The 22,038-nt window shown below is 45.5% G+C and overlaps 1 protein-coding gene across 1 annotated transcript; it reads right to left on the bottom strand.

Moving 5' to 3' along the window:
* Nucleotides 1-673: 673 nt before the first annotated feature.
* Nucleotides 674-18,217, bottom strand: LOC310771393 (dynein regulatory complex subunit 2-like; the record flags this gene model as incomplete). The annotated part of the gene is made up of 8 exons (XM_083631908.1): nucleotides 674-955; nucleotides 6,462-6,614; nucleotides 7,035-7,253; nucleotides 10,685-10,876; nucleotides 11,060-11,198; nucleotides 12,299-12,468; nucleotides 12,945-13,112; nucleotides 18,071-18,217. 8 exons carry the CDS (start codon nucleotides 18,215-18,217, stop codon nucleotides 674-676), a joined length of 1,470 nt encoding a protein of 489 aa, XP_083488034.1.
* Between the last annotated feature and the right edge of the window lie 3,821 nt (nucleotides 18,218-22,038).

Raw genomic sequence — 22,038 nt, 5'->3', positions numbered from 1 at the left:
TTGCAAAAAAAAAAAAAAAAAAAAAAAAAATTTTGCAGGCCATGCCAGGCCACCGGGCTACTACAAACTTTAGTTCCAAGGCCAGCAGTAAACAAACGGTAGCATATTTTCATTTTGTTTTAACAGTAACAGTTTTGTCATACTAGTCATTTACAAATTCCCCAGTTACTGAATGGGCTGCACAAAATGTTTTGTGTAAGTGAAGTGAAGTTGCAAAAACTACATAAGTACAGTAGTCCACACACACATCCAGTTAAGGTGGACTGTAAGTAGACTGTAACAAACAGTTCAGTTTGTCAGGTGCATGCAACTATGACATGACTTTATGAAAGTTGTTGGTCTGTCTACTTGACAATGTTGCTGCAATAAAATGGTTGAAGTCAGATGTACAGACTGAAAAATTGTTCTTATATAAACCAGATGTTGACAAAGTTTTCCTTTGGGGACATCATTTGCAGTTGAAAAAGTAAGAAATCGCAATATATTGAAATATCGCAATATTCAATATATCGCAATATCGAAAATATCGCAGTATCGCAATACTATCGTATCGTGACTCAAGTATCGTTTCAGTATCGTATCGTGGGCATCTGGTGATTCCCACCCCTAGTGGACGACCTGCTCTACCTCCTGAGCCACAGCCCTGTTGGTGCCCCTGTCGGCCTGTTATAGCTTATGTTGTTGTTACGTGTGCAGCTTCAATGACAGTGCAATGTCTGCGCTGTCTGTGGGCCGGTGCAGCGATGGGGGGCTGAGAGACCATGAGCAGGGAGTTGGGCTGGCTGAGGGTTTGACTGCTGACAGAAAGGCCATCCAGGTGCTGCCGCAGGAGAAGCTGCAGCTGCTGGTTCTCTCGCTTCAGATCCTCTTTCTTTCTCCCCAGACACTGGCGCTCCAACAGTACCTTATGGTAGCGCTGCCAGAACCCCTCTAAGTCTTGGTAGTCCAGCATTGCCTAAAGATGGAGTCACAAAGATGAAAGTGTTGAACAATTAAACAGTATACTTTAATTCTGCAATAAGTGATATCAGACCTTATAACCAATCCTGAAACTAATGTGTGCTATGTGGAGATTTCATTGAGACATAATGATATGAACCAATATCCACGCAGCAGCCAGCTGTGTCGATATTGGTTTATATTAGGGATGGTAAGATTCGCCAATTTGCATCGGTGCACCAGCATAAAAGTTCAAGATGTAAATCCACCGGTTAAAAAAATGTGCACTAGATACATTTTGGGATGAAATCGTGAGGCATTGTTTCTAACATCATTGCATCTGTAAAATGTGATTTATATTAGTCGCTCTTCAGGGCACTCAAGATGCTGGAAATTAAGGGACTGCACAGCAGTAGAGCCATCATGAAAATCACTGATGCTGCAGAGAAGTCATCAAGATCATGGCAGTATAAGCAGGCGAGGGAGGAGGATAAGGTTGGTCTCCTCCATAAAAATATTTCCCAATATTTTATTTTGCAATTTAAATTTTTCAAAACACCAATACATAATAAAAAAAAAAACTCAGATCCAGGAAAAGAAAAGAAAAAGAAATAAATAAATAAAAAACAACATACATACACTCCAAAATTACAACGTAGTGCTACCAGCTGCATAAAGTGCTTATGCGCTTGTAAAAAACAAAATGCATGCATACACATTCGGATTCACTAAGAAGATCCTTGGGCAAAAATGGCCAACTTGCTATCAGGTGACAAGTACCTCAGAACAGTGCAAGGGAGAAAGTTCTTGGCTATGCAGCAGTCGGATAACTCGGCCAGAACCCACCTTGGAGTTTAATATCAAGGAGCCAACCCTGAAAGAGGTTGAGGAGGTCATCAGAGTTGCTAAAACCAGCTCAGCACCTGGACCCAATGGAGTGCCATATGTTGTCTACAAGAGGTGCCCCAGACTCTTGCAGCGATTATGGAAGATCATGATGGTAATTTGGAGGAGGGGGGTGTAGGGATGGGGATCGTCAAGTTTTTATTGATATTGATACCATTTCCAGTCTGCTTATCGATCCGGGTCCTTATCGATACCACTACTATCTATACTTTTCTATTATTTGGTCGAAAGACGAGACCACAATAAATTCTTAACAGAACCGGTGCTTTTATTGCATAACTGTGAGTCTGTGACTGTTTGATTTCTGAACAGAATGATTAGCCTCGCCTTCAATAAACACTGCTGATGCTGGGCATTTATTTGAAAAGGCAAATAGCAGAGATGTAAGCACAGCAGCAGCAACACTTTTTTCCAACGATAAAGAAAATAAATATGTTGTTGACATACAGAGCCTTTAATGGTTGTATTTTAATTTAAATATTTGCTTTGATTAAAAACTAATCTTGGCAATAGTAGTTTTAATTATTATTATTACAAGCTGTTAGGAAGTTAAACAGGTCATAATTCCCTCTCTAATATCAATTTTATATTGCTGTGAAAACTGAAAACACACACATTCATCATGCATTGCAAATTGTATTTTTCGCCAAAAACTATAGTTTGCATTATAACATTTATTGAACCCATCATGCATACAACATGCATACATGTTGATGCTGAGCATGTCCTAATATATGGACACCGTATACATGTCATGTCATGTGTCAGCTCGAGTGCAGGACGCACAACAAGCAACTTAGCGTTACATCACTGAGATTGCATATTTTTTTATGATTATCAATTGGATTATTATTGTCAACGAACTCAACTGGACTTATGCTACAAAGTTTGGGTGCGTGCACCATGCATAGCCTATACCATCGGTGGAGGATGATTGACCCGCAACAGCAGCCACATTTGATGCCGGTGTTCCCACTTGACGAGACAGTCGACATTTTGGTTTTACTGTGTCACTTATGGCATTTCGCTTCAGGCTTATCTTTGGCTTTTGTGAAATGTAACCAATTTGACCACTTTGCAAGTTCATCCACCCTGTCTGTCAAGCAACCAAATTAATGAGGGGGGCGTGCTGCGTGACGCACGCGATTCAACCCTTAATCGAATTAAAACTTTTATTAGACAATGGATGTGGGCTGTAGGTCTGCACGGGCTTGGAATGTGCGCAGCACCAGTGACAGAGTGCTTGAGAGCGGACTGGAGACAAAGGAGAGGGAGAGAAAGGGGCGTGGGGGAAAGGACCCATGGCCGCTACTATTGATAACAGTATCAATAGTATTGATCAGACCTTATTGGGTTATTCTGGGTTTTGAGAAATTTAGAACTGGGTATCGAGCCCCATCCCAAAGGGCATGGTGGCCCAGCAGTGGTGATATGCAGAGGGTGTCTGGATTCCAAAAGAGGAGAACTCAAGTACCATCGAGCAGTTTAGAAACATCTCGCTTCTCTGTGTTGAAGTATTTTAAGGTATTTTTGCCCAACGCATGATGGAGTTCCTCCTCAGAAATACATACATCGACATCTCAGTGCAGAAGGGGGGAGTCCCGAAGGTACCAGGATGCATTGAGCACACAGGAGTTGTCACCCAGCTGATCCGGGAAGCACGGGAAGGCAAAGGAGACCTGGCAGCCCTATGGCACGACCTTGCCAATGTCTACAGGTCAATCCCACACAAGCTGGTGGAAACCTCACTCGACCGACACTATGGTCCAGGCAAGATCAGGGAACTTATTCTAGACTATTAAAGCTGCTTCAGTTTGGGAGTCACCTCTGGAACAGCAACATCTGTATTGCATCGGCTGGAGAAGGGCATAAGTGGATGCACCGTTTCAGTGATATTGTTCGCTTTGTCCATGAACATGCTGGTAAAGTCAGCAGAGGTGGAGTGCAGAGGCCCACTCACCAAGTCAAATGTGTGGCAGCCCCCCATCAGAGCATTTATGGATGATCTGACGGTGACCACAACATTGGTACCGGGCTGCAGATGGATCCTCCAAGGCCTCGAGCGTCTCATCAACTGGGCCTGGGTGGACTTCAAACCAGGCAAGTCCCGTTGGGGATGGTTACAGATAAAGTTTGTATCTCTCTAGGAGGTGTCCAGATCATATCTGGAGAGAGGCCAGTTAAGAGCCTGGGCAAAATCTTCGTCTGCATGCTGAGGGAAACTGCTGAATCACGGCTGTGGCACAGTGTGCTAGTAGGAGCAGTGGCATCAGGATGGGCAGAGCTTGGCAGCAACTCAAGACCTCGCTACAACACGGTCCAGGGGAAAGAAAGACGCCAGCTGGTCCAGGAGGAGGTCCAAGCATGGGTGGAAGAAGCCCACTCCAGTAGGAGAGTAGGAATGCAGCAGCAGGGGGTGTGGACTTAATGGGAGCAGGCAATGGGATGGAAGATCTCATGGTCAGAGCTCTGGAAGGCTGAGCCACACTGGATAAAGTTCCTGGTTCAGTCGGTCCACGTCTGTACGACGTCCTCCCCAGCCCATCCAACCTCTTCTGCTGGGGCCTGGCAGATACTCCAGCATGCCACTGTGCCAGAGAAGGGGATCATTGACGCACATCTTAAGCTGTTGCCCAAAATCCCTTGGAGAGGCGAAGAGGCGCTACTGCTGGCACCATGAACAGGTGCTGAGGGTCATGGCAGGGGTCATCAGCACAGGGATCTCCTTCAGTAGGCAACAACAACCTGCAAGACAGTCCATCGCTTTTGTCAAGGCCGGGGAGAAGCCACAATAGTGCCCAAGTCAAGTAGGGGGGCTTCTGGCAACAGCACAGGACTCGCGGCTGAAGGTCGACCTAGGGAGACAGCTCAAATTCCCAGACACCATCGCAGTGACCACACTCAGGCCAGACATGGTTCTGTTGTCGGAAACAACAAAGCAAGTGGTCCTGCTGGAGTTGACTGTTCCATGGAAAGACCGGAAGGAGGAGGCTTTTAAGAGGAAGAGGGCCAACTATGAGGGGCTGGCAGGCGAATGCTGAAGGTGCTGGAGGACCCGATGCAACCCCATCGAGGTCGGGTGCAGAGGCTTTGCAGGCCAGTCGCTCTTCAGGGCACTCAAGATGCTGGGAATCAAGAGACTACACAGCAGGAGAGCCATCAAGAAAATCCCTGATTCCACAGAGAGTGCATCAAGATAGCTGTGGATCAAGCGTGGTGATCTGTGGACCACACAAGCTACTTAGACACAAGCCTGATCGCCTGAGGGGGCATGGTGGTGCAGTGGTAAGCGCTGTCGCCTCACAGATAGAAGGTCCTGGGTTCGATTCCCAGCTGGGACGCTGTGAGCGCTGAAGGAGTGCGTGCCCGTCCGCATGTCCTCGAGTGCCCGCTGCCCGGGTGGGGTCGTCAAAAGGGCCTTTCTGTGTGGAGTTTGCATGTTCTCCCCATGTCCCCTGGGGGTTTCCTTCATATAGGAACCCCACACCAAAACATGCAATATCCTGGTCGCTGATGTGGTGCCTCCTCTGGTCGTTAGGGGCGCCTGTTCGGAGGGAGGGGAACTCGTTGGAATAGCGTGATCCTCCCACGTGCTATATCCTACCGGCAGGGCCGTAACCAGAGTTCCGAAATAGGGGAGGTCCAGCAAGCACCAATTTGAGTTTTTTCCCCCCCCTTTTTTAGCCATATTTAGAGTAATATATCATTTTAAATCAACATTAGGATTATACTGTTGTGATGTCATTATTCAGTATATTCTCTTTCATGTCACCACCTGCTCAGCTCTCCTGTCAACATAATTGTAACTAACAAACACAAACTGTTTTAGCCAAATTCATATCAAAATGACACCTACAAACACAGGTACACAACCCAAGCCGTACACAACACACAAAGTCATCATCGATAATAAAAAAAACATACAGAGGGACATTTATTTATTCCTGATAGGAACGATTGAAAAATAAAATAAAATATATTATGTTGTTTTTAACTTTACACCACCTCTTTTTGTTACTTATTGGGTCATGAAACTGAAACCATGCATATAGCCACCTGCATACCTGACTTCGGGAGCTTGGCAATTGGCATCATGCATGATTACAATGAGATGCACCCACTTTAAACCTGAATAAAGTAATAAAACCACTAGTAAACCAGTAGGCGGCGCCTGGCCTGCTGTTCAGTGAGTGGCCTGGCCTTTTGACCCGTCTACATTCGGCGGTTTATGTAAAGAAAAAAAATCAGATAATTGAATGTACTTCCGGTTTTGACTGTATTTAACCGTCATGTCCGCCTACTGTGGCACAACACTGAAGAAGGCCTGCGTGCCGAAACGGTTTGTTGCTGTGCTGCTGCCCTACCCAGACTACAGGTATTAAACCTCTAAAAGGACTTTTGTGTGTGCTGGCCTTTTCTGCTGTGACTTGATATTGTATGTGCCCTGCACCAAAGTTGTATATATTTTTTGGAGTGTGCTCGCTGTTCACTTTTTCCCTAAGTTGCATTGAGAGCCTCTCGTCACCCTCTACTTGTCAGAAAATTTGCTTATTGCCTCTCTAAGCAACTGTCATATTACATGTATGTTACATAAAACCAGCAGAATCATTAACTACCTTTGCTAGTTCCTCAGATGGTGGCTCTGTTGCAATCAATCTTTCCTGACTTTGTTCCTCCGTAGTTAGAGAGGAAGCGTAGAACGGCAGGACTTTTTCACGCTCACTTTCTTTCTTGCGGCACATCTCGGCTAGACGTAAAATCTTCTCCCCCTGGATCACACCGCGGAGGGCACAACAAAGAGAATAAAATGATAAATATCACTAGACAGGAACGGGAATGCCAATTACCAAGTGAAAATGTGGATAGAGAACCGCAGGAATGAGTCTGGAAGACTTGGATGTTAGCACTTCCAGTCCCTTCATTAAAAGTCAATGAGATTTTGTATGGAAATTTCAGTTAAATGCCCGAAAATAGGTCTGTGGTTAACAAAAGTTTATGAAATGGTGAACTTCGTGTTCAGCAAGATAATCTTCACAAAATAAACTTTTGTTAACCACAAACCTTAAGACATTTAACCGAAAGTCCCATTGACGTTTAAACGAAGGAACTAGGAAGTGCAGGGACTTCTGGGTAAGCCTACAAAAATACATCACCTCTGCGGTACTCTATGACTTCTGAGAAATAAACACCTTATCAGCAATTCCCTGCAGTTTCTTGGCAGTGACGTGGCTGTGGACGGTGAGCTTGGTGAGCCGGTTCCTCTCCCCTGCATGAGCGTGACTCAGCTGGGCTTTGAGCTGGCGAGTCTGCAGGGTCACCTCGTCCCTCTTGGCTCTCAGCTCGTGTGCAGCTGCCTCACTTTCCCTCTGGCTGGAGCTCAGCTTCACCCGCAGCATGCTGATCGAGTCCTAAGAAATCAGACCCCAAAAAAAGAGAAATAAAAAAAGAATATGACATTACCGTATATTAAGATAAGGTAAGGGAAGTTTTTTCAAACGGCATCTTGTGAACCGTTTTTTTTTTTGTCTCCCCACAAGTGGAGGAACAACCATTCATCCATCCATATTCAACTGCTTATCCGGGATTGGGTCATGGAGGTAGCCGTTCCAGCAGGAGGCCCCAAACTTCTCTTTCCCTGGCCACATTAGTCAGCTCTGGCATTCCCAGGCCAGCGTGGAGATATAGGGCCCTATCTTCGCAACGGCGGTAATTTTGCATTCGCGCCCCTTTTGCGCTGGAATATCACCGCGCAAAGCCCTGATTGTGGCCGTGTCGGCCCACTACACTTCGCGTCATCTCAGCGCAAACCTCATATAGGCATGTTTATGCCCAAAACAGTATTCACAAGTGTCAGATCACTCCCCTTAAAAGCCACAGTGTCACCACCATCACGTCTGTGACAGCAGCTTCTTTCTTGCTCATGTGCAAGCAGAGTGACAGAGTGAGAGAGAGAGAAAAGAGAGAGGGGGGAGAGAGAGAGAGAGAGAGAGAGAGAGAGGGGAGAGAACGAGAGAGGGAAGAGAGAGGGAGAGAATTGGAGGATGAACCAGTTCGCATTCACGAAAATTGATGCTGATGGAACGGTCCATTTGAAACACAAAGGGCCGCCGCGCAGTTATGCAGTGAATATCCCCATGTCCCAAAGCGTGCACTTACTGTAATTAGACGTTTCATTCATATAGGCTATAACATACACATTTAAAAATATTTGTTTCTTTAATAGGGTAGGGCAGGGCCGTAGCCAGGGTTCCGAAATAGGGGAGGTCCAGCAAGGGGAGGCGGATTCGGCGGCGCCCCAACGGGCGCTGCCGAAAAAAAATTTAGGCTTTTTTCCCCCCTTTTTAAGCCATATTTAGAGTAATATATCATTTTAAATCAACATTAGGATTATACTGTTGTGATGTCATTATTCAGTATATTCTCTTTCATGTCACCACCTGCTCAGCTCTCCTGTCAACATAATTGTAACTAACAAACACAAACTGTTTTAGCCAAATTCATATCAAAATGACACCTACAAACACAGGTACACAACCCAAGCCGTACACAACACACAAAGTCATCATCGATAATAAAAAAAACATACAGAGGGACATTTATTTATTCCTGATAGGAACGATTGAAAGATAAAATAAAATATATTATGTTGTTTTTAACTTTACACCACCTCTTTTTGTTACTTATTGGGTCATGAAACTGAAACCATGCATATAGCCACCTGCATACCTGACTTCGGGAGCTTGGCAATTGGCATCATGCATGATTAGCCAGTAGCATCCCAACGTGTCACACAGGTAACATTACTTAAGAGACAGACTAGACACTTACTTTCTTGGTTGTTGCTAAAAAATCTGTCAGTGTCACTCACTGTCTGTCGTTCACTCGCTCACTGTCTCGCAGGTCGCTCACCTTCAATTATCTCGCCAGGCAGACAGACAGTCATCACTCACCACCATGCTGCTGCTCTCTCGGAATCAAGTTACCGCGGACGCGGCGTCAGATGACTTCCTGCCTGACCTGCCTTTCGTTTCAAAATAAAAGAGATCCCGTGTTTTTCATGCTTTTCCATGCAGATTGTTTTATAAAAAAAAAAAAAAAAAAAAAAAAAAATTCCTCTGAAATATTAGGGGAGGTCCGGACCTCCCCGTCCTCATAGCTAGCTACGGCCCTGGGGTAGGGATGTGTGAGATTTTAATTCTAGCCTATTTCAATAGCCTATACCAGAATTGTCCACTCGGGTTAAGCTATTGTTGCATGGTGCAATTGCAGGGAGAGAGGTTACTGTATAGCCTACTGGCCGGTGTTGTGTCAAAACGTTATTTGCTACCAGAAACTGATTTCACTCCGCGGGACCCCGCACAGCGCTGCCTCAGTGCTGCCTCAGTGCCTCCCACCCCGCCTGCCTACCCGGCCCAGCTCACACCTTCTCCGGGGAGACCCCCCTCCAGGACCCGGCACACTAGCCGAACCTGTGTACCGCACACTTAAAAGCACCCCTCCCCGGGCTACACACAGACTCCCGCCCCGCCAGACCCTCATTCCCCTGGTAATCAAATCACTTTTTGGCACAAAACCATGACAAACAAATTCTCATTTTTAAATCAAGGTGTGTTTTTTCTGCAGTGTATCAAGGTGTTTTTTCTGCAGTGTAGGCTATAGTTCAACGTGGCATTCTGAGGAGGGAGTGTGTCCGCGCGCGAGGTGTTGGAGAGAGTGACATCGTGCTGTGCGTAATGTATCCAAGCGAGGATTTCCTGCACTGCGCGGAGAATACTGTCTGCGTCAGGCGTATGCCTGGCGTAGTGGGGTTTTTTGCGCTAAGAGTGGTGGTGTTAAAATTGAGAGCACCCAAGGCCCCTTTTTCTAACACATTGCGCTGGAACCCCTTACTTTGGAACGGGCAACGCCCAAACCTCTGTTTACGCTCGGAACATAGCGACGGTATCTTCGTCACAGTGTAAAATGACACTTGCGGGAGGCAGATGATAGGCTAGAGGCCCACGGACACGCCTGGGCCACGCCTACACCTGTGTCTGCGCTTAGATCCCAGCGCAAAACTGGATAGTGGAGGTAGACGATAGCTTAAGACGCAGTGAAGATAGCAATAGGAGGCGCGCAAACGGCAGCACAAACGATAGCGCCATACGAAGATAGGGCCCATAATCTCTCCACCTAGCCCTCAGTCTGCCATCATGGTCTTCTCCCAGCTGGACGTGCCTGGAACACCTCTCACCTCTTATCTCTAAGGGAGATGCCAGCCACCCTCCTGAGAAAGCCCATTTCAGCTGCTTGTATCCACACGCTCTTGTTCTTTCGGTCATGACCCATCCTTCATGACCATTGGTGAGGGTAGGAACGCAGATCGAGAGCTTTGCCTTCTGGCTCAACTCTCTTTTCGTCACAACGGTGCCGTAATGCGAACGCAATACCGCTCCTGCTGCTACGATTCTCCGCCCCATCTCCCGCTCCATTGTCCCCTCACTCGAGAACAAGACCCCGAGATACTTGAACTCCTTCGCTTGGGGTAAGGGACTCCACTCATTAAAAATATTGGCACTCCTGGAGAATGGTATTATGTAAAACACTCATTTATGATGAGTGTGTTTGTTTGGTATCTAAGGAGGTTGAGGAGAGCATTATCTGACAGTGAAAGGGTGTATTCTGGAAAAGTTACTAAGGGGGAGATCTTGGAGATGATGGAAGCATCATTTGAGTGATTTAATCGGTTAGCTCTGCTGCTCTTTTTGGGGGAGAGCTTGTGGAGACACAACAACAAACAATACATGGAGTGTCCTCACTATATGAAGAGTCTTCTCAAATATCACATCTCTGAACGGACCTGCATCTTCTGCAGCTTTCTCATCTGTGCCTCGATCTCTTGAGTGTTGCGCTGCTCACGGGTGTGCAGTGACTCGTAAGCCATGCGGCGCTCATCAGTGGCCTCGTTGTGACTGGACAGAAACTGCTTGATCTGACGCCTCAAGCGCTCCACCTTTGGGTCCGTCCGCAGGGCATGCTTCTCCTTGATGCTCTAACCAAAGAGATGACAAACAAGACAGGGCTTGCTTGAATTCTGAGATTCAAAGCAAACATTTCATATTTTATTCAGAAAGGTTAGAGGTGATGAAAAAAGAGCTGACAGCCAGTGTTAAGGGAGGGGATGTTTCAGATATCAGTCATATTGACTACAATGAAATCTCTTTCTATGAGGTACCCTGTGTTTGATGGCACCCCGACTGTTCTGGTATTCCTGTTGGGCTTCATTGTCCAGCTTGCTAGAGCGCTGCTGCAGGGCAAAAGTGCCATCCTCCAAATAAGCGCTCTCTTGTTGATGCAGCGCCAATATCTGCTGTCTGAAAGACCCATATGAAGCACAAGGAAGAATATGGATGACAATCAAGTGGCAACCTTCTTCTTGTAAAAATGACGCCAACGTGAAAGTGGCAAAACCTGCAGTTCCTCAAATGGCCACTTGAGTCCGGCTCCAAAATCGAGAAATATACAGAAATAAACATGTTTACAGCATTGTACAAAAACAAAAACAAAAAAACATTGTTGGTCTCTATAGATATAGATAATTTCACTGTTCATGACAACTGCATGGGGGTGAATCTTTATATAAGTCACCCATTACAGTCTATGGCTGCAAAGACATGGAAGTCAATGGGAAAATGACAGGGAAGTAAACACTTTCCTAATGAATTTATGGTATCAATCGCTAGTTTCAAGTCTTCTTCAATACATGTAACCTGTGTTGTGTAGTAAATGGCCTGCATTTATATATTTATTTATTATATGGCACACCATCGGGAGCAATTTGGGGTTCAGTATCTTGCCCAAGGATACTTTGACATGAAGATTGGGGGAGGCGGGAATCGAACCACCGACCTCTTTTATCCAAAGTGATTAGTGGACGACCCGCCGCCCCCAAGTTCCCCTGCAGCTGGGGATCGAACTGTGAACCCTTGGCATGGGAAGCGGGCGCTCTAGTGAGGAGGCTAAAACCCATGCAGCATGATGTTCATTTTGTGAATTATAGGCCCAATTAGAGCAAAATAGATGATAAAGTTGTCTACTTTTTGGGGCGTGATTGACAGATCGCCTGTCCAGTGATCGCGCAGCTCGCCGATCCCAGACCAATAGCAGGCAGCATTTCGACTCTTCTATTCCAAATATGGCCACTTCTGGCTAAAAGAATTGCAACCCTCAAATTGTAAACTCAAGGCATCAAAACGGTAGTCCACAAACCAATGGGTGACGACACTGTCCATGTTTATAGTCTTGATGACAATATGGCATTTTAGTGTCAGTAGAAGAACATACACAGTTACAGACACACACACACACACACACACACACACACACACACACATACACACACACAGATACAGACATACAGAGATACACACAGATATACACACACACACACACACACACACACACACACACACACCTCTCACAGTTGAACTCGGAGCTGAGCTGGTCCAGATGGCTGCTCCAGTGTTGCTGCAGAGAGGCCAGCCTGGTGCTCTGCACAGCCAGCAGCTGCTCCACACGCTGCTGGTGAGAGCGCAGCGCCTGGGCCGACTGAAGCTCCGCCTCCTTCAGGTCACTCACCAAGCACTACAACACACACACACACACACACACACATATGTAGTCACATACTGACATATAATAACACATGCACACACAGATGGGCAGCATTGAAATTACAGGTATTTGAAATGTGCATTTTCATTACTTTTGAGTATTTTGTCATTAGTATTTGACCCGAGTGTGTGGGGGGGGGGGGGGGGGGGGGGGGAGTATCTTTGGGCATAGTATTTTTGTATTTGAAACATCGATTACTTTTTAGAATATGTTAGAATTGGAAATGAAATGGGGAGTTCCAATATTTAGATTTCCATAAGTTTTGAGACGCAGTCCTGTTTTGACTGTTTCTGTGGACATGTGTAAGGAAGAAAATAACTAAAAAAGATGCCTATGTTGTTGAGGTGCTGGCTTGCAGGCCAGGGACTAAACATCAAAAGAAAGGAGAAGCAGCACACTCGTCACTCTGCTTTGTGTAGCTATTCTCTTGTGGAGCATGAAGTGACCTTGATGACACTGTCCTTGCAGTCCAGCACCCTCTGGAAGATGTGGCTGAGCACGGTGATGTCACTGAGCAGCTCGGCATGACGTGTCAGGCGGAGCATGGCCCGCCACTGCTGGCTCAACTTCAGCTGGTTCACAGCCGTGTTCTTTTCCTCCTTCTCCAACTTATCCTGTTTCAAAACAAAGAGTGCACTACAGTACCAGTCACAAATCTAGACACACATGATTGAATGTACTATGTTTTTCATTATATTCACGCCAGGGCTTAAAATTCACTTTGCAAACTAGGGGGGAATTCCCCCCTTATGTTCTTCAGATAGGGGGGGTTTATAGATTTGGGGGGGGGGGGATCTATAGACTTGGGGGGGGGGGTTTCAGGTGATACTATAACCGACAAATACCTGCTTCTCCTGTCCAATAAGCGATAATAGCCTACTGTAATTTCACATTTTTGTATTTAAAAAGGAAGTAGTTTATGCACACCTGAGTCTAAATTACTATGGCAGAGGTACTCAATTAAAATTCAAAGAGGTCCAGATAGAGAAAACTTCCTCAAGCGAAGGTCCAGAACATTGTAACATTATTGCTTGCATTATGATTCAGTGCCATTGAATTTAGGCTACTTCAATGATTGCAGTAGCCTATGGTACAATGTCTGTATGTAGTCAACGACTGACTGTTAAATCAAAATAAACATCAACAATGTTTATTTAGTTTTCATATTTAACTGGATTAATTATAAATAACTAGCCTATTATAATAATAAATACATGTTATTTTCTCATTTCAAGTAAAATACTGGCATTTAAAAAATAGCATACAACAGACTAGAGTGCTTTGGAAAAATGTGCATCTTAAAATGAAGTGCTTGCCTTTCTCAGCCAACAAACCTCCTTTTCTCTTGATAGAAGTGAGCTCAGCCTCCCACTCAAGCGTGCACGTGTGTGCGTGAGTGAGTGAGTGAGTGAGTGAGTGAGTGAGAGAGAGAGAGAGAGAGAGTGAGTGAGTGAGTGAGTGAGTGAGTGAGTGAGTGTGTGTGTGTGTGTGTGAGTGTGTGTGTGTGTGTGTGTGTGTGTGTGTGTGTGTGCGCGTGCGTGCGTGTGTGTGTGTGTGCGCGTATGTACTACTTCCGCGTATGTGAAACCATGGTTATCGGTGACTCTATTATACGCCATGTCTCTATAACTAACTGTGAAACTAGATGCTTTCCAGGCGCCAAAGTGGCAGACATTGACAATATGTTACCACGTTTGATGCCCAAACTGTCTCAAATTGATACACTGGTCGCTCATATTGGCACAAATGATATTGCAGATGAACAATCAGAGCTGCTAAAAGTGGCTTATGCCAAACTTATAGATTGTCTCCTGTGGACTGGCAGGAATTTCATTGTTTCGGGGCCCTTGCCACGCTTACGTACAGGCGGAATGATACTTAGCCGTATTTTTCAGCTGCATAGGTGGTTGAAAGGTTTCTGTTCATACTGGAACATCCCTTATATTGATAATTTTCTACTGTTTAGTAATAGGCATGACTTGTATAATGGAGACGGGCTCCATCTAAACAAAAAAGGTGCTAGGATGCTGTCCTCAAACATAAAATATACTCTGGACTCCCTCAGGTGGGAACCAAATAATAAATGATGTGCACCCAGCCCACGCCCCCCAGTCCATCAGACTTTGTATTTCCAGTCTTTCCCCCAGCCTGGGCTTGGGCTGCCATCAAACTCTACTTTTTCTAAATATATTTTTCCTTATCATGTCCATGACACAAGTAACTTGTCTCTTCCTAGGATTAGTATCAGTCATGACTCCTTTTGTACTGATTTTTCTAGTACTGATAATTATGTAAATAATATCATTAATGTTTTAAACCCCTGTGCACGACTTCCTCGTCATGCATCAAGACCGAGGGGAGCTGTGAAAGGGAATCTTTTACCGATACAAACCGCTCCTGTCCCTCAGGATAGCATTAATTCTAGCTCTGCTGACCTGAGGTCCCCTCAGGAGCTTCAAGCCGCTGGCGGGTTGAAATTCCTTCACTTGAATGTTAGGAGTTTGCTGCCCAAATTAGATTTTATTTATGTGTTGATTAATGATGCTGATCCTGACGTCCTCATCATCTCTGAGACATGGCTCTCCAGCAGAGTCCCTGATTCAGATGTAACCATAAATGGTTACAACCTATTTAGAATAGACAGGAGAGCTAAAGGAGGAGGTGTTGTAATCTATGTAAAAAACCACCTTGTTGCTCACGTCTTAACAACATCCTCCATTCCCAAATGCTTTGAATGTATTGTTTTGGACATCTGTGTAGGAGGCGATATTCACATTGCAGTATCAGGTGTCTATCGCCCCCCCTCTGCGCCAGGCTCGGCCCTTGAAGAGCTGGGGAGGATTCTATCACATTTTGTTTCTTCTGAACTGGTTCTTCTAGGTGATTTGAACCAGGACTGGATCTCTGAGACCTCCTCCTCTCTGAAGCAGCTTTGCCTACAATTAGATTTATCACAGCTTATCCAACACCCGACAAGACCAAACAAGAAAACCCCCTCAAAGTCCACTTTAATTGATATTATTTTAACTAATAGACCACTGAAATATCCCCAGAGTGGGGTTTTTGCACAAGGCGTCAGTGACCATTGCCCAATAGCATGTGTCAGACTGACTAAAGCCTCTAAATCTAAAGGTAATTTTATAAGACGACGCAATTTTAAACACTTTATAGAGCAGGGCTTTTTGCACGACCTCTTTCACTCCGATCTGGGGAGGCTGTGTTTAGTTCCTGACCCGGAATTAGCCTCAGAACATTTCTCTCTTGTATTTAACTATCTTGCTGATAAGCATGCCCCCTATAAAACTTTTAGAATAAAAAATCGTTCTAGCCCTTGGTTCAATAGCTGCGTTAAAACAGCCCTACGTCTTAGAGATTCGGCCTGGTCCAAGGCGAGATCCTCTGGTGCCCCTGCAGACTGGTTACAGTTCAGGAAGTCTAGAAATAAGTGTATCAGTTCAATCAGAAAGGCCAAGTCTGACTTCTACTTAACTTCACTTAGCAATGCACAAGGAAATTCAGCTAGTTTCTGGAAAACAGTTAAATCGCTAAAACCCACAACTAACTCCGCCCTCCCTCCTCAGATCATTGGCGAACATGGCATAATCTCAGAAAAACTGCAAATGTGTGACGCCTTTAACCGTCACTTTATCTCTGCTGGTTATTTGTTTGACAGATCTTTTAACACCACGGTCCCGCCGGTCCAAGCGCTGGCTCCACCAGCAGAGGATCCTCTGACCACCTCCCCGTTTGCAGACCGCTTCTCATTCCAGCCAGTAAACACAAACGAAGTCTACAGGGCTCTATCAAAATTAAACATAAAGAAATCAAAGGGTGAGGACGATATTGCCCCTTTCTTTTTGCACCTCGGTGCACAATTGATCGCCCCCCCGATTGCTCATATCATTAATTTAACGTTTATCTCGGGTGAAATTCCCTCCGTCTGGAAGATCGCTCAGATCACACCTCTGTTTAAAGGTGGCGACCCGAGCATTCCAGACAATTACCGACCAATTTCCAAGCTGTGTAGTTTAGCTAAAGTCCTCGAATCTCTAGCGAATGAACAACTACGGGCCTTTCTAGACACATACAACATCCTCCAATCACATCAATCCGGGTTTAGGCCCAGACACAGCACTGTCACTGCTACCTCAATCGATTGTCGTTGACAACATAAGATCCAGCTCCCTATCTATTGGTAAGGGGGTCCCCCAAGGATCCATTTCTGGACCAATACTGTTCACCCTTTACATCAACAATATTTTTTTTCCTATAGAGCATTGTAGCGTACATTTCTACGCGGATGACACAATCCTATATTGTGTCGGGGACACCCCTGCTCAGGCTGTTGAGAGGTTACAAGCCGCATTCAATACTCTACAGCGGTCCTTGTTTGACCTTAAATTGGTCCTAAATTCAAATAAAACTAAATGGATGCTTTTCTCGAGATCTCCTCTTGTCAACGACAGTTTAAGTGTAATTACTTTGCAGAATGACCCAATTGAACGTGTTAATTCATATAAATATCTAGGCATCTGGCTAGATGCCAAACTGTCCTTTACCGTGCATATAGATCACCTTGTAAAGAAACTAAGGAGGAAAATAGGTTTCTTGTATAGAAATAGATCTTGTTTTTCATTCTGCACTAGAAGATCGATTGTTCAATCTCTAATATTGTCTGTTTTTGATTATGGAGATATTGTGTACATGCATGCCTCATCAACTGCTTTGAAGTCGCTCGACACTGTGTATCACAGCGCCCTGCGCTTCATAACAGGTGATTGTTTTCTTACTCATCATTGTATTTTGTATGAAAAGGTGAGCTGGCCCTCTCTGACAGCTAGAAGAGAACAGCACTGTCTCTTATTTATTTACAAAGCCTTGATTGGACAGCTTCCACTGTATCTGTCTTCACTTCTTACTCACATCAACACCAGTTATTGTACACGCTCGCAATCTCACCTCAGGCTGCATATTCCACGAGTGAGATCCGAACAAAGAAAGACTGCTTTTTCATTTTATGCCCCTAACAAGTGGAATATACTCCAGGACACTCTAAAGCTGGAGAAATTGATCTCTCTGGACTCATTTAGAGTACTCCTCGAGAGCACACTGCACGAGGAATGCACATGTTTTAGTTGATTATCATTTGTTCTGGAATGCACATGTTTTAGTTGATTATCATTTGTTCTTATTGCTCTTATCTTGTCTGTCTGTAACCCCTTGTATATGTTCATTGTAACAGGGCGCTCTTGAAAATGAGAGCTTGCTCTCAAGAGCCTTCCCTGTATAAATAAAGGCAAAAAAAATAAAAAAATAAAAAATAAAAATGTGTGTGTTGTCCGTCTGGCTCCTGACTCCGGTTTGGCCATGGTTAGACGTATCGGTGCCTGGCGGAGATCTGCACTCTACTGAGTGCACTTTTCTACTTCCATTTGTGTTCATAGTTTTGATGTTTTACTATTATTCTGAACGGTGAAAAATTGTAAAAATAAAGAAAAATGTGTAGCCAAACTTGTATCTTGTAGTGATATAGCTACAGAAAATGTAGATTTGAACGCCATGTCTGCCTTACCTTAAGAAATTGTGTAAGCATGTCCTCTCTCTTTTTGGCCATCTCCACCTCTGCTTGGGCTCTCTGCTGCAGGTAGAGGAGCCTCTCCTCCTCACTCTTCCCGGCCAGCTTACCCCCTCCACCCTTTTTAGCTGCCTTCTTTGGCATTATGCCACCGTCTCTCTCTCCTGCCACTGCTTTGATTGACGGAGGTTATTTTGATTTGACTGCAACACACCTGTCAAATGAGACACAGTCATCTTAGTCATGTCACAGCCATTTGATTAATGTTACCTAGCAAGTTTTGAGCTAGTGTGGTGACATCTAGTGGACATGAGCCGCAAGTATGAGTAGGTGCAAAAAGAGCCACAGTCACATGGCTATGGGATACAAGGGACTCTTTTGCCATGTTGAGGCTGGAGGCGGTCAGTCCATCTCGGCACCTGAGAGCAGCTGCTACTAGCGAGCAATGTAATGTAAAAGTTGCAGCAGAGATTTCAGTTCAGATGTTTTGACATGATGTGCGTCTTCATCAGAGTCATGACTCTGATAAAGATGCACTTGATGTTGAAACATTAGTCTTAAAACATTCTACACTTGATCCGTGTGCTACAGTGCCATACTTTGGTTAAATTGGTTATCTGAACTGAAATCTCTCCTGCAAGATTGTCGTCTTCTGAGAGCACTGGACCAGCCTGCTGGGCTGTTTGGGTGGAAGCGCGCCTATTGGAAATAAACGCCTTAACTTTTGGCGATGATAGACTGAATAGGAAGATGTGTCTTTGGTTTAAGCAAAACGTTACCGCCCTTGAACACCTGACACCAGTTGGAGTGGGAAAAAGGGGGAGAATTAATTATTGAGGGGAGTGAATGAATGAGTGGGCATGACAACTAAAAGGTCTCTCTTCCAGAACTTCCGCTAAGCTCCATGTTTGCAACAAGATACATACAATATCTCCTCCCTTTCCCTGCTCTCTCCTCCCCCACATTCCCTGCTCCCCACCTCCTCCCTTTCCCTGCTCCCTCCTCCCCACATCCCCCCACTCCCTTCCCACCTCCTCCCTTTCCCTGCTCTCTCCTGCCCCACTTTCCCTGTCCCCTCCCCAGCTCCTCCGTTTCCCTGCTCTCTCTTCCCCCACTTTCCCTGTCCCCTCCCCACCTCCTCCCTTTCCCTGCTCTCTCCTCCCCCACTTTCCCTGTCCCCTCCCCACCTCCTCCCTTTCCCTGCTCTCTCTTCCCCCACTTTCCCTGTCCCCTCCACACCTCCTCCCTTGCCCTGCTCTCTCCTCCCCCACATCCCCCCACTCTCCCTTGCTCCCCCTCCTCCCTTTTCCTGCTCTTTCTTCTTTCCCCCTTCCCCTGCTCCTTCCCCACCCCCTCCCCTTCCCTGCTCTCTCCTCCCCCACATTTCCAATTCCCTCCCCACCTCCTCCCTTTCCCTGCTCTCTCCTCCCCCACATTCCCCCTGCTCTCCCTCCCCTGCTCCCCCCCACCTCCTCCCTTTTCCCGATCTCTCCTCCCCCACATCCCCCCCGCTCTTCCTCCCTTGCTCCCCCCCCACCTCCTCCCTTTCCCTGCTCTCCCCTCCCCCACATTCCCATGTTCCCTCCCCATCTCCTCCCTTCCCTGTTCTCTCCTCCCCCACATTCCATTCCCCTTTTCTCCCTTTCTCTCTGCCTTTCTCTATCATATGATAGTTCAATCTTGTTATTATTACTACTGTAATTGCTACTGTTGTGTCAGTTAGATTTAGCTAGACATTTTCTGTGAAGTCCTCTCAGACATGCTTGTGAATTAGGGCTATACAAATAAACTTGACTTGACTTGACTTGACTTGACTTGACTTGACTTGACTTGGTTTCTGGTAATGGTTTCACACTCCACAGGATTACACACCATAATTGTGAATAGTTAACCTACATTATCCTGTGCGAAACCAAATATACACCTCCAAATGAGCAATGGTTCAACATTTAACTATTTCTCTCTTCCTGGATTCAATCATCAGCCGGGACCTGAAATGGGAGCTGAACATCAGAACTCTCACAAGAAGGCACAGCAGAGGATGTACTTTATTTGCGGCTGAGGAAGTTCAAGGTGCCAAAGGCAGTGTTGGCAGCTCTACAGTAGCCTAGGTAAACCCAGCCACCACGTGACCTGCTCTCTCAGTTCCCAGTCACATAGTGACTGAGAACAGGTCTGAGAGCAGGTCACGTGGGGGATGGGTTTACCCAGGCTAGCTCTACAGCTCCACCCTCGCCTTCTCCATCACCGTCTGGTATGCTGCTGCTGCCCGCAAGGACATATCCAGACTGCAGCACATCATCCGCCGTGATGAAAAGGTGGTCGGATGCAGCCTGCCATCCCTTCAGGACACTGCCAGGGCACTAAAGCGGTCTCGGAAAATCATGGCCGACCCCTCTCACCCAGGTCATAAAGTCTTCAAAGTCCTCCCCTGTGGCAGAAGACTGATGTCTGGCAGTACCTGAACTTCTCGACACAGGGACAGTTTCTTCCCAACTGCCATCCACCTCTTCAATGAGACCCGAAAGCCCCCACAAATCAGGACTTTATCACCCCCCATGCCCCCTGAGCACAACCTGCTCACTAATGGCCTGCCCCCCCCACCCCCCACCCCCCACCCCTCCCCCCCACGGACACTATCCACACACACACACACACACACACACACACACACACACACACACACACACACACACACACACACACACACACACACACACACACGCACACACACACACACACACACACACACACACACTCTCTCTCTCTCTCTCTGTCACTTTAAATTACTTTTACTTTGCACCTTATAATTTTAGATTGTTTGTTTTCTGTAGGCTATTGCTCCATCTTCTACTATTGATGTGACCGCTGCGCTGCATAGCCTACTGCACTAAGTCAAATTCCTCATTTGTAATGTAATTAGCCTACTAATTACTACTTTATGCCTGTTAAAATGAAGAAATAGCCATAATATCAAGTATTTTTTCCATCTTACCTGTGAGCAAATAGGCTATGAAGTGTAGTAGGACCTCTGCAACTGGAGTTTGTGTACGGTCTCCTAGCAACAGCATGACTTCCGGATATAGAGCAAGGAACCTATAAAAAAGGAAAAGACATCACTCACGTTACAGCGTTCAACTTTAGAGTCGATCTCTGCAGTCGACATACAGCTGGGATGCAAATATGCTACAATATCCGACAGATGGTGCAAAGTGTGCACATAATTACATTAGCCTACCAAGTCCATAGAAAATATTACATATATCTAGCCTACATCTCGCGCGCGCACTCACGCGCACTCACACACACACACACACACACACACACACACACACACACACACACACACACACACACACACACACACACACACACACACACACACACACACACACACACACACACACACACACACACTTATATCTCAATGACACACACACACGCACGCACGCACGCACGCACGCACACCACTTACGTCCTGTAGATGGGGTAGCAGTGCAAACTTAATGTAGGGCAGGCAGTAGCCCGGATAGCCTACACTACAGACTTGTTATTCACAGCCATTTATATAAATCATGGCAGGTATTTACAACCCAGAAAAACACAATGTATCCCTGCTGGATGTGTTTTGTGCGAACACGAAAGTGATGCTAACAGACTGAGACTATTATGTGTTAGTTATCTGTTTTATGGGCTCAATGTAGGCCTATTATATTTTTTTATATTAACACATTTCTTGCGTAAATCCACTGACTACTGAGATTTTGAGGGCTAACAGATTTGCGTCAAGTTATCCAGAGTTATCCAGATTGATAACGGAAATAAGTCGATGTTGCCTTCAAAATACAATTATGATGTTGGGGAAAAGTCAAAAGTCTTCCTTTAATTTTTGAGGTTATTAATGTATGCTGTGAAAAGGATTGGAATTTTACTTCATATTTATACTCTATATACTATACTGTCGC

This window comes from Poromitra crassiceps, assembly GCF_964638095.1.
Source record: "Poromitra crassiceps genome assembly, chromosome: 2".
NCBI classification, from domain to species: Eukaryota; Metazoa; Chordata; class Actinopteri; order Beryciformes; family Melamphaidae; genus Poromitra; species Poromitra crassiceps.
This window is presented reverse-complemented; position numbering and strand designations above follow the sequence as displayed.